The following is a 17,372-nucleotide window of genomic DNA, read 5'->3' as shown; positions in this document are numbered from 1 at the left end:
GAAATAGGAGGGGAGCTCTGTTTGCTAAAATGTAGTTGTTGTCATCCCCGTCCTATTTTAGCAAGCAGTTTCAATGTGACATAGAAATACCGTTTTCCTAGATATAAGTTTTCTTAAATAAATAGACAAGACCACAGATAACCAGCCAGGCATCCAGTAGTGGTTTAACCCACAGCACCACCTGCGTCTCTTATACAGAATATAGTAGGTTATTAATAATCATATATGTACAAGCATATATAAGAACCATCTATATATTAACTTATACAGTTTTGCAGTCTCTTTTTCTTTTTTCACTTTATTTTGTGTAAATGGAAAAACTAAATAAAATATTAATAACATTCCCGCAACATTCTCCCTGCACCCATGAAGCTGGGTGACTGTCAAGGAGTAGGGGGTTGCCTGGAGAGAGAGGTAAAGAAGAAGAGGGATGTTGGGGGTAGAAGGAGAGAGGAACACAGAAGACACTCCTCACTTTCTGAGTTATTTTTAAATCCCTCCTTGTAAAACACACACATCCAGGCACACACACCATCAAGCTACTTTGCTGTTTTCTTGCACTTCCCAAGCCCTCTGTGTAAAACTAAGGAACCGTTAGTTACTGAAGCTGGGGAGGATTTTAGTTTGTGGTGGGGGGAGGATTTTAAGAAGATGAACATGGGGGGTGGAGAGAAAGAGTTGCAGGAAGAGATGGGCTGCAAATTAATGAAAGGACAGCCCCTGGGGCTCCCCTAAATGTTCCTCAAGTCATGCCAGGGTGCCATGGCACACTGGTTGAAAACCACGGGTATCAATAATTACCACTGCTTGTTTTAGATAGTTGTATTGAATGGGTGATATGACCTACTTGCACAATGGGCTTTGCTTATGGAAATAGGAATTATATTTCCTCCTCTCCTGTCCTCTTCCCCTTGTGTGATGTTTTGCTTGTGCTTAGACATCCAGCAGTCTTAAATAAACACAAAGATTTTATTACTATTTTAAAAATAAAGATAAAACATTGCTAGACATAAGACTACAAACTTAGGACCTACTTTCTTCTGCTCAGTCCCCCAAGATCTGCTTATCAGTTTCAACTAGTTCTAATACCATTTGCTCTTCCAGTTCTTAGAGTGAAATATTCCTACATCTTGCATTCTCTAAATCTGCTTTGGAAGGTTGAGGGAGTCTCTGGGACAGACTGGGGTGGGGCTACAGTAGGGCTACAACTACTGGACTCAGTTTATTGTGTGTTTGCAGCTGATTATATTCCCATTTAATTTGCATAGTCCACATACCATTATTCTCAAACAACACCAAGCTTGATGCTTTCCTACTATAAATGTCTTTTTATCTGATATGGGGATAACCCAAGAAGCTGGGGAAAATGGGCTCTAATCTGTTTTGTCTGGGGTTGTAGGCAATTTGTTTCAGTATTTTGGGGTGGGTGGTGTTTCATCATCACTTTGCATTACTCCCCTTGCCATGCCCATTTATTTCTCAATTCTTTCATTTCTTTTCTGGCTGGGCTTGTAGTTATTTCTGGGGCAATCCTGTACAGAGGAGCATAGCCTTATATATTTCTTTGGATCCCTCAGTTTTGCATAGAACCAGAAAACTGCACAAGCAAATGGCATTAAAATGTCTACACCACATACTGCAACAATATGAAAAGTGTGCATTGAGAATTTCATTTCTTTTCAGATTATTTCCAGTGTGCTCCTGATCAAAGTGTTGGGATATTCAAATTCCTGGATCCAGCATAGATTCAATTCCTGGAAGAGCCAGGCTTGCTTCCTGGTTTGGTAATGGCCCTCTTAAGTTTGGGCCACTAAGGTGGCAAAAGAAGTGGCTCTGTGCCAGAGAACGAATCAGTGGGACCCCTCCTTCAACTAGCTGGTAGTTAGAAAGACAGAGGGCACCGTTGAGAGTTGGGTGTGTGAGCTAGAAGCTAGCAGCAAGGCTTCAGACTGGGCAGCTGGGAGAGACACAGCCATACCTGATTTCTGCTTGAATCCAAGGCTATGGGAGAAGCAAGATCCACTCAGGGGGTTAATGCTGTGAGTCCCTCCATCATAGGCTCAGGTTGTATATACCGTATGTGTGTGACCAAACCATATATCATAATGACACCACAGTCTCCACTGTCTCTCATTCCGAGGAAGCCAAACCTTGGGGAAGTGCCTGGAACCTCTGGAATCTCACACCGCTCAGAGATTGGGGTGGCATGCAACAAAAGTATAGCCTTAAATACATACATTGCTTTCAATCCCTCATAATTGCACAGAACTAGAAAACTGTAGAAGTGCATGCTGAGATTTTGAAATTGCCTGGCAGTGTGCATTTCTGCATTTCCAGGGTGATATTTCAAAACAAAAACAAAAACAAGGTGCACATACAGCTATCTGCATACATGCTTCCTCATTATCTTGGAAAAGAGTGACAAGTGGGGAGTCGCAGGGTTCTGTCCTTGGTCAATGGAGGTTTTAAAGCTGAGGTTGGATGGCCATCAGTCCTGGATGCTTTAGTTGAGATTTCTGCATTGCAGGGGGTTGGACTAGATGACCTTTCCAGTTCTACAATTCTGTGATTCTATGTCCCATCAGTATTAATTGGCATAAAAGAATCAACAAATCAGAAGAACAAATCAAATTAGAATTATATTTATTTATACCCCACCTTTTTCCCTGACAAGGACAAACACAAAAGGGAACACCTATTGATATGAATGGGAAAGACCAATGTTCTTCCCCATATACAAACTGAAATACAAGTGGGTGTGGACTACTTCAGTGCCATTCAACGGGTGGAAAAGTGGATTAACAACTATATGATGCTCAAAGATGGATAAGCCCTTACATTTCGTGGCTTTTTGGCTCCATTGTTAACATTTCCCCCCTGTGTACTTTATTTATGGATTAAAATAATTTATACCCTACCTTTCCACTACAGAATAGCACTCAAGGCAGCTAACAACATTCAGTTGTTCATTCCTGTCCATATTTACTTGGAAATAGGCACCACTGAGCACCATGATGTCATCTGCAAATTTGATGAACATCCCCTCAATTTCGTCATCCAAGACGTTATAATGACATTGAACTACAACAGGCCCAGGACAAGGGCTTACTCCCAGGTAAACGAACTTAGTCTTGCAACCTAAAATGATCATAAATGAAATAAAACAAATCACAATAAATCACAGAAAGATGATATGAAAGATAAATAAAAATAACATTTCAGTATAAAAATTAAGACAAACCGAAAAGTCTGCCTGAAGAGAATTAACTTTATTAAGGCAGCAGAAACTGAAAACATCAGCTCATGGCATATTCTTGGGTGGGTCTTTACTAACTTCAAAGGCACACTGATCTTGCAAAATGGAGACCAGTAACACTACTGGTTGAGTTACAGATAGGTAGCCGTGTTGGTCTGCCATAGTCAAAACAAAACAAATTCCTTCCAGTAGCACCTTAAAGACCAACTAAGTCAGTTCTTGGTATGAGCTTTCGTGTGCATGCACACTTCTTCAGATACCTATCTGAAGAAGTGTGCATGCACACGAAAGCTCATACCAAGAACTGACTTAGTTGGTCATTAAGGTGCTACTGGAAGGAATTTGTTTTGTTTTGACTACTGGTTGAGTCACACAGCAGTTTCATGCTGGTTGAAGGTATCAGATCCCTTCTGAGGAACTGCCGTGCAGGTGAGCAGTGATGTCAAAAGTACCTTATTGCTGCAGGCCTTCTTTGGTGCATCTGCGTCAAGTGTGGGAAACCTTTTCCAGCCCAGAGGCTGCATTCCTTCAAGACCAACCTCCCAGGCTCCACATACTGGTAGTGGGTGGGGCAATAGATGTCACTCTTATATTTGTGCAGTAGGATACTGTCCAGCCACTCACAAGTCAGCAGTTTCCATAATCATTACTAAATTAATTTATACACCACCTAATGCTAATAAAGGCTTCTAAGTGGCTTACAAAACCCAGCCACACAAGCGTTAAAATATGAACACCCACCATTAAACTAGGCAATAAAACAATCCCATTAAAATTAAAAACAGGAGACAGGTGGAGAGATCAAGGGAATACCCATGTAAAGAGGTACATTTTCAAAAGCTAGGGGAACCCCAATACAGATGGTGCCTCTCATTTTAAGCAGGGAATGCTTTCCATATTACTGGTCCCTGTCGCCACAAACCAATGATCATTAGGCTAGGGCAAGGCTAAGCTAGTTCCATTTGTTGCTATCAGTGCCCTTACTGGGCAATAGAGGGAAGTCACTCTTTCAGGTAACCTGGCTCAGAGTTGTTTAGGGCTTTTATATGTAAGTAACAAGAACTCAACCCTCGTTGAACATAAACAACCAGTTCAGAGCTTTTAGCACAGGTGTATGACCTGTAAGGGGCACTGCACCCTACCTGCGTGGGCCTCACCAGTCGTAAGGAAAGCCCCACATAGAGCACATCACTGCAGTCCCAACTTCAGGTCCAAACCAGTGCATGGGCCACAGCAAAGCTCTTCATCCAGCCAAACAAGATAATATTCTATTACTATGGGTAGCTGCCTTATACTGAGTCAGACCTTTGGTCCATCTAGCTTAGTATTATCAACACTGATTGGCATCAGGTCTCCAGGATTTCAGACCGGGGTCTCTCCCAGCCTTACCAAGAGAGGTCAGGGGTCTTCTGCATGCACAGCAAAGGCTCTACTACTGAGTTATGATCCTTTCCCTGGGAAGCCCCCTGTTGCCCAGCCAAAGCAAAAAACAGCAACTTCCTCTTCAGAGTTATTCTCCTGTAAAATTAGTTACTGTTCAGCAACCTGCACTTGGAATTGATCTTCTGGATCCCATTGCCAGCTTCAAATTCAAGACCTTAAAAATGCACTTCCTCCTATATTTTCATAACGTGCCTGCACAATGTGAGGTTCACACTCTAACACCCACACAGGTGTTGAACTGTAAGACACACTTTTTTTCCTGTGTGTGGTCACGTAAGAATGAAGGCCCACCTAGGCCAGCATCCTGTTCTCACAGTGGCCGCTCAGATGCCTGTGGGAAACCTGCAAGCAACAGGTAGTCAGAGGCTTACCACCTACAGCTGTGGAGGTTGTCCGTGGCCGTCATGATTTGCAGCCAGTGATAGGCTTATCCTCTAGGAATTTATCTAATCTCCTTTAAAAGCCACCAAGGCTGATGACAAATCAAGGACAAATAGGCACATTTGAAAAAGTGGAGAGAACATTTTTATTTATTTTTTTGTCTTAGGGAAATCTTCTGTTAGTTTAGAATGTTTAATTGATTTAGAGTCTTATTTACAGAACAACTGTTAAGGGTGTGTTTATGAGGAAGTGAAGTGACAGTCCAATTGCCACCTTACCAGTAGGCTATCCCAGGTCCTGGAATCAGTTAAGCAGGTGACTAATTGCATTTAAAGCAATATTTTAAATTCCATTTACGTATATGGCAGAACCATGTGAATCATTTATTCAGTAGAACATTTTGCTTAACAAATATGCTAATGGAAAAATAAATGGTTCACAGGTATTGTGGCATTACTTGAACATTATAATTGCCATTGGTTTTCCCACTAAGTGCTATTTCTTTAACATGCAGATTAAGGACTTATTCTCTTTACTACTTTATGGCATAGTGGTATCAGGTTTTGTTTTCCTCCCATTCAGGACTGGAGTCCAAGAGATGTAGCTTTTTTCTTCTAAAAGGTAGCTTTTCCCAGCACCGCAATGATCATGGAGCAATTAAAGTGTGCCCTACAGTCCAATCCTATGTATGCTCTGAATTAAGTCTCTTTTACTACAGTAGGGCTCACTCCCAGGTGAGTATAGGATTATAGCTTTAATGAATGGGAATTAAATGGGTGTATGCACATTCTTCAGTGGGGGGGGGGCAGGGCAAGGGACATGCAACTCTAGGTGCACATTAAAATACATCAGAGGACAAAAAATTAGTGGAGAACTACAGATTCTTGTTGTGGTGACATTCATACTTTTTAATTGTGTAGCCTGAATATTGCAATGTATCATGTATCAATAGTAATAAATCAGCTATCACAGCCGGATGTTGTGCTTTGTCTCAGATGGAGAACCCAAAACAGAGTTTGAACAAGATACCAGCAGATTCCTGATATCCAAGGAGCTTATTAGCAGATTAGTCTCCAAGCAGAGATCTTAGATATGAATTACATAGCAGCATTATACAACAAGCTGTCCTAAAACTACTGACTTAAGTTAACTACTGAAGTAACTTAAATTGTCCTGAGCAGCTATTCTTGAATCTAAAAGTAGATGATCTGTGCCACCCAGTGGACAGAAGAAGAATATTTAAACAATTAGCCTGAATTTTCTGAACATGACAGAACCTTAAGAAAGGTTAGTCTATTGCAGCAGAAAACAATAGGAATTTGCATTTTCTGTTGTGGAGTTTTAGAATTAAAGTCATTATGTTGACATAACACTGGTTTTGCCTTCCATGCAGATTCTCCTAACCTATATTTGAACTAGCAAAATTGGGATGAGTATTCCCTCCTCCTTCTCCTGTGCAAATAGTTGCTGACCAGAATTCAGATTCAAAGTACTCACAAACCTGTGGACTGATTGTTTTTACAATCCCAGCACTGCCCACCAATCTGTACTGGCCACCTGGTCTTGACAGTCCCACACATCTGCCACCAATCTTTCACAAAGGGTGCACTTACCATGCTTATATTATAACAAATAGGGTCTCTGCCACATACACCATATATTAAAAGTATGTACTAGCATTATCCCAGTTAATGTCCCTACTGCCATCATTTTAAGTAAATAATAGCTTTGAATGCCTTTTCTTGCTAGATATAGACATGGGATGAACAGACCAGAAAATGAAGATTGGAAAGTGAGATGTATTACAATTTATTAAAGGTTACTATAATATAAAATAATAGGTTTATTTACAGGTTGGATATATAACAATGTTGCTTCACCTATGTTAATGTTACTGTTATTTTAAAGAAGTGACTATATAGTTGCTGTAGATCCTACCTTCAAACATTAGCCAATTAACCTTTTAATCTTCACCCAAGTTAAATCACAGGCTATTTAGAGTTCACAATCTTTGCAGTTTAACAGCCAACTGCAGGTATATTGCCTGCAGTTCTTCCATAGTATTGCTACTGGAGTCTTCCTCTCACCCTTGCAGATCTTCTTAGCTTCTATCTTTAATGATTTCAGCTGTGAAGCACTGGCTCCTTCCACAGCACCCTCAGGTACCTTGTTTGGAGCCTGCCAAAGTCCATACTCCTCCCGCTTTATTGAGTTTTTGAGCTTGTTAATCCTGTTGTTGTACAGGATTACAGGGGGGAGGTTGTTGCCTACGTTTTGTCAGTTTTTTTCTCTTTTGGTGGAGTGAGGGTGTTTGTTTGTTGGTCATCCCCACCCCGCCACCAAATCTTAAAGCTTCAATACCTCTGTGTTGGGAAGTTCAGCAGGTGCTGCTTTGACCTTCACTGTGAAAGGAAACCAGCACCTGTGAAAGTATCAGTGCTCTGTACCAATTAAAGGTAAAGCTGAAATCAGAGTTTGGAAGCATGACTTGACACTTATTTATGAGTAATAAAAGGCCACAGCCAAGGAAAATCCCTGGTGCCACCTGTTTTGCTTCCAGCAGTGTGCCAAGAGTTTTTAATGCAAGAGAACATATTGGATCTTGTGACACCTATGGCAGCCAGCCAACAAAAACAACATTGTCGGCATGCCTTGCCCATGAAGGTGACCCTGCACACTTGACAAAACAAGCATCTCCGCTGTGTGGACAGGAAACCTGGGCACATGCCAAACACAGCATGTGGCTGGGGCGTGTGGCTGTGAGGCAGAGGAGTAGGCAAGCGGGCAATCACTCTCTTTATAGAGAAGCACGGTATCTTAAGACAGTAGAAATGCTCAAAGCATTCCCGGGCCAGCCCACCCAGGAGGCAAAGGGAGGTGACCACCTCAGGCAGCAGGATTCACAGGGGCAATAGATCCCAATGTAGATCTTGGTCTTTAGGTAGATCTTCACTCACTCCTTCCCTGGTGGAGGAGATAGAATTTTGTTCTCCTCAGGTGCCAAGGTGTCTTGGTTTGGCCGAGCCTTATTGCCATAATCAGAAACTCTGCAAAAAGGAGTCACCGAATTGTAGACTTGGAAGGGACCCCGAGGGTCCTCTAGCCCACCCCCCCGGAGTGCTCTTCCTGTGCCTGCTTCCTGCATCTTCCCTGATGGAGAGTTCTCATGGGTGAAGTCAGGGAAGAAGTAAAATAAAAATAAAAATACTTAACAGAATTTGTAGAAAGGTTTTGACAGATTTCCCCGAGCCCTTGGGGGTCAGAGGCAAGTAATTTAAAAGAAGTGTTGTTGGGACATTTCACTCCGAATCTGCTAGAGGGTCAGACAGAGGATAGCGCGGAAGGGGCTCGCGATCACTACTGGGGTGGACACGCGTCCGCGAATGCAGACGAGGCGAGCCCCGCTGGCCCACGAGGCAGCGGCTTTTCCTCCCAGGATTCCTCGCGCGCTGCTCGCGGAGGGGGGGGCCGGCTTCTGGATGTGCGCAGGCGCAGAGGCGCCCCTTCCGCCGCCGCTCCTCCTCCCTCCCCGCAGAACCGGATCGGGGAGAGCGGTGGCTCCGCCCCGCCACCAGGGGGCGGGCTGGAGGCCGCGAGAGCTGGAACTTTCCAGCGGCGTTCCGCCCCCGCCTCCTGTGACGCTGCGCGAGGCCCCGCCTCTTCCGCGCCGGCACAGCCCGAGTTCGCTGCCTGCCTGCCTGCCTGCCCGCCTGGTCGCCTCGGGTCCCGCCGCCCGCTCGCTCGCCCTTCCGCCTGAGGGGCCGGACCGGGCTCCGCCGTGGCCTCGCGGGGGCGCTTCTCTCGGGCGGCCATGAGGAGCCTGCCGTACTTCTGCCGCGGGGAGGTGGTGCGCGGCTTCGGCCGGGGCTCCAAGGAGCTGGGCATCCCCACAGGTGAGCGCGGCCGCCCTCGGGGCCTTGGCCCGCAGGGGGGAAGCAGGGGCCGGGCCGCCCTCCCTCCCTCCCGGTGGCGGGCTTCGGCTTCACAGACCCTGGAATGGCCGGCCGGGCATGTCCTGGCACGCCGCGTGTCCCAGACCTGAAGCCAAGCGGGAACAATACCCGCCCCCTCTTTCACCGGGATTTTGAAAGGAGGGAGAATCCGATCAGGAAACCGGCTCCTTCCTTGTGCCGGAATGCGGGACCCTGTTCCCGACGGCGGCACAATGCAGAAGAGGCAGCAGGGAGCCAAGCAGATAAATAAATATAACAAAATCACCCTCTGCTGGCGGATCAATAGCTTTGGAAAAACCTGATTTAGAGGGAAAATGGGATATAAATGTAGCTGTTGCTTTCAGTATATACAGTAATTTGATCTAAAATTAAATTAATGTTAAACTCTGATGCAGTTGTGGGAAGTTAACATTTATCATCCAAACAGCAGGGACTTTTATATTACGGAGAAATAGTGTTTTCTCGACCAATTGCCAACTGCATTTTGCATGATTTTGGGCACCATCCTCCCCTCGCCTCTAAGCCAGATGAGTGACCTCTGGGAACAGAACAGGTGCTGCTCCACTGGAGATGGAAGCCCCCATGGGAAGTCAGTGGCTTAGCCAGGGTGGGCCGCACTGCCAGAACTATGTCCCTCTCACTTCCCTCCATCTGTGACACAGTGTGTAGGAGCTGGCCCAGCCCTGTCTACAAAAGCAGCACAGAGCTGGAGTCCGAGCCACTGCATTCCTGCGGGGAGGTGGTGGGCAGATGCCAGCCCCTTGTTGCTTTTGTGGGTGGTGCACTGCAGACCCCACATGGCTTGCGGGGCCAGCATGTGCCAGTTGTGTCCTTCTCGGCCACCCTGTGGTGTCTGGGGGCGACACAGCAGCTCCACGTGCTGCAAGCCCAACCCTGGGCTGTGGTGCTTTGGGGGAGTGATGCACTGGGTTCTAGGGTGCCTGGACTTGTCTGGAACCATGGGCTCTGGCATGCCACCCCAAGGTAAGTGCCACCTAGGGTGCCCTGCCCCCCTAGCTATGCTATTGCCCACAGCAAGTATTGCTGGCTAGTAGAGTAGAGGGAAATTGGGTGTGCTGAGAATAGCATGGAAATGCCACATCCTTTGTCCCTTCATTTCCCAGATACGTCTCACATACGGGTACCAGTCCTAGACTTGGCATAGCTAATTCACTCTCATTGCAGACAGGAAATGAGAGGATAAATTAAAAGCTGCCTCAACCTCCACCCTGTCCACGGTAAAAAGTCAGGGCTGCAGATGTGGCAGTTGCTATTCCAGTGCATCTCTCCCTTCCATCAGTGTAAAAGTAGGATTGGTGTACGTTATTCCTACCCACCTCATTTTATTCTCACAGGTAGGCTGGGCTGAGCGCTAGCAAGTGTCTTGTGGCCGCTCACTGAACTCCATGGGACTAAAGTTATCCTAGTTTAATTTGATACACTAATCACTTTGCACCAAGTTGACTGTCAGGTCTTAACCTACAGTCTTGAAAATTTTGTGGAGGATTGTGGCCCTTGTCTTAAAATAAGTTAGCTTGCTTAGTGGTTTTGCAGATGTACAGAGAAAATTTTTGCATCTCTAAAGAAATAGAAGTACTAGAGGTTTTTGGATTATTGTGTTTTGCAGTATATCAGTATAGCCGTTGTAGTTTTTTTTTCCTTTTTTCTAACAACCAATTACTATACACAATTGTTTCGCAAACCATGACTTGATAAAGAATTGATTTAAATGCCATCTTTCTTGGTGACTTAAAACACTGGCTAAAACTAGGACAATCAGAACCCAACCTTAATCTGGATTCTAATCATGTACCATCTAAATAGGAATACCAAGTTAACTGAACTGACCTGGGGCATCATCCTTTTCCTATTGTTTATGAAAAGTTTTAATGTAATTTGTTTGTTTAATGTAATTGTTTCATTTATATTTTTCAGCTAACTTTTCTGAAGAAGTGGTTGATAGCTTCCCATCTGATATATCTACTGGCATATACTATGGCTGGGCTTGTGTTGGAAATGGAGATGTGCATAAAATGGTTGCAAGCATAGGCTGGAATCCATATTATAAGAATGTTAAAAAATCAGTGGTAAGAACATTATATTTTATCTAGCTTATGAGAAAACCAATGTACTTACAGTTGGAACAGTTCCTGATAATATTCCTTGATAATGTCAGAGCTGATCTGAAAGCATTAAGGTCTGCATGCTGCTAAGCTCACAATTAAGGAGTTTTCCTTAATAGTAATAATAATAATAATAATAATAATAATAATAATAATAATAATTGCAATAGCATGGGGGGAGAGTCCCTTTCAGCTTTATAGGAAATACATTTCCTATTTCTGATCTTTGATGACAGATCAAATACTGATATTTAACACTTTAAACTGAAATTGGGATACATCTATTGGCTGTGACAGAATGCTTCTTATCCTGAGATCAATGGTAGTTACTTTTAAATTCTCCAAGAACCCAGGTGTATGCCTGCACTTACATTCTGTTATGTGCTTCATCAGAACTAGTTTGGCTGGAAGCTGTGTAAGCTCATGAGGAAGTGTTCACTGAACTGAAGGAGATACACAATTGCTATTTCAAACTGATTTCACGTGAAAGGCTAATATATTAGAAGGGTAGGTAGAAATAAAATGGTACAGGAAAGTTGGTAGCAGTAAACTGTTGTGTGAAAGTGCAACAGGAACATATGCAAAGGACTAGCAACCTTAAAGGGTTTCTGCCTCTTTTGCACTGTATTGTTACAACATGTGTAGCACCTAGAAAGGGGTTTTTGTTTGTTTTGAAAGTGTAAACTGCAGTATAGTGTGAAAACTGTACTCTGCCTTCTGTAGTATGTAATATCTGGCCATTAGGATTGCTAAATTCTCAATCAAGCCTATATTTTAAATTACGAAACTGTTGTCCTAGGAAACACACATCATTCACACCTTCGCAGGAGACTTCTATGGAGAAATACTTAGCATAATTATTGTTGGATACATAAGACCAGAAAAAAACTTCAGTTCTTTAGGTAAGTCCTAAGTACCTTTTGTAACCACTGTCAGTGTAGCTATAGCAGTATTTATTCATTCATTATTTATTTATTTACTTTAATTATTTACTGTACTTATATACCAACTTTCTGCTGAGGGACCCAGTCCAACTAGGGCAGCCCCAATGTTGTCTTTGCCTGTCACCCTTGTTCTCTTTTTTCCTTCTCAATACATCCTCTCATGGTCATGACATCTGTAACAAGCTAGATATCCCTTTCTCAAGCTGCCCAGACATTAACTATTATTATTTAGTAGCTTCATTTTTGAGTGAGATGGAAAAACTGTATTTTGGAGTTTCCTATATCAAGATACATGCCCCCCCCCCAGCTAACTAGACATTTCCAGGATGCAGTTGTGTATTGTTTGTATGTCCTTGTATGTTCTCCCTGTGTACTGCCAATGCATTTTAGAACACTGGGTTATATAAAGGCAACCGTCTTAATAGGAAATGTATTTACTCTCAATATGGTGTACATTTCTTGGAGGATAGGTGGGAACAGAATATAAACTTACATTTACAGTACCAGACTGGTAGATCTCAATTTGGCACAAAACAGAGAAATGTAATACCAAATCATGCCTTTCTCTTTTGCAAACTACAGATTGTGCAAACCATACTTTAAAACATTGAGTTAGTTTTAGTTTACAGTTTTGGGTTTTTTTCTTTATATTTTGTCTGAATTCAGTCAAACGTAGGAGATGTACTAAGGTTCTTGGATGGTCGTCATCAAGGCAAAGACCAGATCTGTTTAGCTTAGCAATGTTGCTGCATCATGCGCCTTGAGACACTAGTTCATCCAATAGGGATGTAATGGCAGCTGGTTTGCTGTGCAAGAGGAACACTGTGACAAGTCTGATGCTTGTCCATGTACAGTCATACCTCTTATTACAGTGGTGCCTCGCAAGACGAAATTAATTCATTCTGCGAGTTGTTTCGTCTTGCAATCTTTTCGTCTTGCGGCGCGCGGATTCCCTGGGTATTAACGGTTGTAAGAAAAAGGAAACAAACTCGCAAGACGTTTTCGTCTTGCGAAGCAAGCCCATAGGGAAAATCGTCTTGCGAAGCAACTCAAAAAATGAAAAACCCTTTCGTCTTGAGCGTTTTTCGTCTTATGAGGCATTCGTCTTGCGAGGTAGCACTGTACATTTGCTTCAAGTTCAATCTTTTCAGGTTGTGTCCTGCGACGAGCTGGAAGTAATGGAATGGGTTACTTCCGGGTTTCGCCACATGCGCAGACGTGGCGAATTGCGACGTGCAGACGCGGGTTGCGTTCTGCTCATGATGCAAACGGGGCTCCAGAACGGATCCCGTTTGTATCCAGGGATACCACTGTAATGCCAAACTGCTTTGCTTGCTGTGTCTGAACCAATATTGAGTCTGCCCCTTACCTGTGATAAAGTACCTTTGATACTTTTGAAAAAGGCTTTTAAGAATGTTTTCTGAATCTTTTATTCAGAATTAGTCTGTGAAATGGTATCAACTTCTTTTCACTTTATACAGATGCACTAATAGCAGCTATTCAAGATGACATTGAAGAAGCTAAGAAAAAACTAGACTTGCCAGAACACCAGAAATTAAAAGAAGACAACTTCTTCCACACTACTACAGTTACCAACATAGCTAATGGTCATTGAGTGATGCCACTCCTTAATTTTCACTGTATATTTCACTCATTTTAGTGGCTGTCCTTTAGAGAGAAAAAATCTGTAACCAGTATTCCTGTGGTTTAAGAGTTCTGCTTGTATTGGTATTGAATTAAAATAGTTAGGCAAAAGTAACTTTTATTAGTCTGCAATTATAATGGCAAGTTAGGAAAAAGGTTTCACCATACCCTGGGCAATGTGTACACACTGTTACTATTAGTAGGTCATCCAAGGCTCAGAAACAGTTTTCTTAATGTTGACAGGTAATTTGTAAATGTTTCTAATGATGGTTAGCTAATCTTTAAATGAGCCTCCTTTCCTGATTTTAAAGGTCAAAGCAATCATGCCAGACACTCTTGTAGTGAGGTAAATACAATGGTAAAGTAGACTTCTCTTTTGGATACTTGGTTTTCATTTGGTACATAATTAAAAATGGGTTGCATCCAGAGGAAAACTAGTCACATTTCAGGATTTATGTTGTGCCATTGATTTTAATGAGACTTCAAAACAGCATTTTTATATACTTATAATAGAGTTTGTCTTCTGTAATTGATTCTCAATAGGGTGCAAAGACCCTGGTTTCCAGAGAAGCATTTGAAACCAGATAAATCAGAAACTTTTAAATAACAAATATTCTTTTCTTTATTGTAGAATGATTAAAAACACATTCCAGTCTTTGTCTCACCATATCTATGCACAACGTAACTTTTACAAAATGGATTGTAAAATAAATGGAGATTTCAGTGATGAATTTAGCTGACTTAGAAGATGTATGGGGCTTGCTTTGCTGCTATATAAATTTAGCAGTTGCCTCTTGGTGAAATGTCTGTGCATAAGCACTCATTAGCGACATTGCCTGGTTGTGGATTAAATAGGGTATAGCTTTGATTTATGGCTTGCATAATATATGACCTGCCTACAACTTTAGTGATATACATAGGGTGGAAAGCAAGGGGGATTGGCCTAAGCAACTTTTAGCTTTTGCAGAAGCCGAATTGATACCAGAATTGTGTCTAATTCTGATTCTGTGTTAAACCTTCTTTTAGAAGTACACATAGTATACTTCTAAATTGTTGAAGCCTTTTATGTTAAACATGACCAAAGTCCTACAATGCAATGTTAGAAAAAATGTGTTGGAATGTAAACTTGTGGGCATTTGTGCAGTCCCAGAAAGAGCCTAATTTAAAAATAATGCGATATAATTGTAGGGAGCTAAATACACAGCAGTTTCCACATGGTTAAATGTGTAAACATGTTTGTGGGCAGTGAAATTGCAGTGGGAAGTCCTGCTATGAATCTGTGTTGAAGACCTACAAATGAGTATGCAAGCTGAATGTGCATTTGAAGATCATACCTTTTCCAGAGTTCACGTGCACACAGGTTGGAAATAAATGCAGGGCTTGTCACTGTGACCTTGTTTGCCTCTTATGTGTTTATTGTATCTTTTTTGTGTGGAAAAAGTGCTTGTATATTTCAGAATTTTCCCATTTTGTTGATTTGCAAAGAAACCTCTAGTCTCCTTTTGTTGTTGTTGAAATGTTCCTATATCCATATCTGAATGATGTAGTTAAGTTTAAATATTATGGTTTTATTCAACTAACTTTTACACAAAGTACACCCATTGAAATGAATGGCTATAACTAACTTGGGTCCATTAAGTTGCAGTCCATCTATCCTGAGTAAAAGTTAGTTGAATACTAAGTTAGTTTTTAGTGACATGTCCACTATTCCCCCCCCCCCCGCCGCCTATGTCCAAACAATTAGGCTTTCCTCATTTTTAATATATTAGATATTTATGATTTGGGTTTCCACTGACTTGCAAGTTCTCTGTGTGCCAGGTAATGTGTATGTTCTAGCATGCAGTTAGCAGGCCTGTAGCAGCATGTTTCTGCTTCTTCCAGCTTCATGGTTGAGCAGCACAAAATTAGGTGGACTTAGAGCCAGAAAAAGCACCTCTTCCTACTACAAAGTTCTGTAGTGCCACATGGAAAAGTCCCCTCTCTGGCTCAGGAGAGGGAAAAGAGATGCCATGCCAAGCTGAGCTATTGCTTCTGGAAAATAGGTTTGTGGAAGCTTACCCCACAATAATTTAAATGTTAGCAGTTGGAAGTAATCATACTGTCTGACGGAGGTGATAACATAAGCTTAACGGTCTGAGGTCTTGATAATGTTGCTACCTTGATTGTTTACCATTTGTGTTGTCTTTAGAAATGAGTGCCTTCTGGAAGGGTTTATGAATCTTGAGCATTTGAATTTGAATGAAGAGAATGTAGTCACAGAGTACTTTAATTTTGTGAAAAACTGCACTATAAAGTATGAACAAGAAAAATGTTCATTGTTCAGTCCAGATAAAAATACATGAGTGTATGAAATCATTTATTGAATTCTATCTTTTTATATACCTGTATTTAAGATGATTCATTTTAAATTTACCACTGTAATTTTATTAAGGGTTTTATTTTTCTACTCATTTCAACAAATAAAAGTATGGAAAATGTGTATATGTAACTATTCAGTTTGTCATACTTGATGTATAAAGAATACAGAATAACATGCCTAGTTTGTCCACATCTGGCACTTCACATGCATTACACTGGGGTAGCAGTTTGCACTAACTGCCATATTTTTCCATGTATAAGACCATGTTTTTTGCTAAATACTTTTGGTCAAAAATTGGGGGTTGTCTTATACACAGATGGTGAATGAATGCACAGGGGTTCAGGCTCTGGTATGGGCAGTCTTGGCTCAGGCTCTGGCCCGATTTCTTAATTTTGGGTTCAAAAAAATGGGTTGTCTTATACATGGGGTGTCTCATACATGGAAAATATGCTATTGTTTACTCCACAATTTATGGCAATGTTTATTGTGAATATTTTATGCTATTATGTGTGAAATGTGTACTGCTCCTGATCTGCTTTAATTGAGCAACGAGAGATTCTTTGCTTTGGGACTACAGATTCTGTCAAATATTTACAAAACTGATTAAAAAGTATGGTCCACTTCATCCTTCACTAACAAGTACAAAGTATAGTTAGCAACAAGGCTGTGGTCCAAATGTTATCTATTTGTTTAAAAACATGTAATATGAACAGAAATACCTATTAGCTAAAACGGCACTAAAGCCTTTCTCCAACTCTTTACTTGTTGCCTTTAATCATGGAGACTAATAATTGCCCTTTTAAAAAGAAAGAAAAATGCAAAGTTTATGCCTGGGAAAGTATGCAAGAATGTTTACACTTTCTCTCATAGCTGCATATTGGAGTATAGGCCTATCACATCTATGCAGAGGCTACTTTTGGGTGCCAAGTACATTGGTGGGGAGCCAGGAGCAGCGAGACCATGTAGAGCCAGACTCAACCTCGCAAGGAGGAGCATGACACGCTTCCTTCATGTGAACAGGAATTCTGATGGCCTGGGCCTCTGGTACCATGAAGAAAGCAACATGCATTGTAGCTAGAAGATGCTGCCAGTGTGCCCATTGCCAAGGGAATGGAGCTGGCCCCATGCAGTCCCACCAACTCCTTCATGCATTTAGTAACTAATGCTTAACGATTTAAGAAGAGCTTCCGTTCTTACCTAAACTTCAGAGTATTCTGTGAACTCTTCAGGGAAAAATGTGGGCAATAACTTAGGTCATTCCCTCCCCCA

The 17,372-nt window shown here is 42.1% G+C and overlaps 1 protein-coding gene across 1 annotated transcript; it reads left to right on the top strand.

Annotated features, from left to right (window-relative positions):
• Window positions 1–8,843: 8,843 nt before the first annotated feature.
• Window positions 8,844–16,232, top strand: RFK (riboflavin kinase). The gene is made up of 4 exons (XM_081881108.1): window positions 8,844–8,973; window positions 10,969–11,120; window positions 11,956–12,058; window positions 13,582–16,232. The coding sequence occupies exons 1-4, from the start codon at window positions 8,892–8,894 to the stop codon at window positions 13,713–13,715; spliced, it is 471 nt and encodes a 156-aa protein (XP_081737234.1). The 5' UTR covers window positions 8,844–8,891; the 3' UTR covers window positions 13,716–16,232.
• Window positions 16,233–17,372: the final 1,140 nt, after the last annotated feature.

Source organism: Podarcis erhardii, assembly GCF_964252035.2.
Source record: "Podarcis erhardii genome assembly, chromosome: 11".
In the NCBI taxonomy this organism is placed as follows: domain Eukaryota; kingdom Metazoa; phylum Chordata; class Lepidosauria; order Squamata; family Lacertidae; genus Podarcis; species Podarcis erhardii.
This window is presented reverse-complemented; position numbering and strand designations above follow the sequence as displayed.

Excerpts from the sequence above, each read along its gene's own strand:
- RFK (XM_081881108.1), top strand. The coding sequence starts at position 8,892 with ATGAGGAGCCTGCCGTACTTCTGCCGCGGGGAGGTGGTGCGCGGCTTC. Across the intron at positions 11,121-11,955 it reads AGAATGTTAAAAAATCAGTG|GAAACACACATCATTCACAC; the intron begins GTAAGAACATTA and ends CTGTTGTCCTAG. Across the intron at positions 12,059-13,581 it reads AAAAAACTTCAGTTCTTTAG|ATGCACTAATAGCAGCTATT; the intron begins GTAAGTCCTAAG and ends CACTTTATACAG.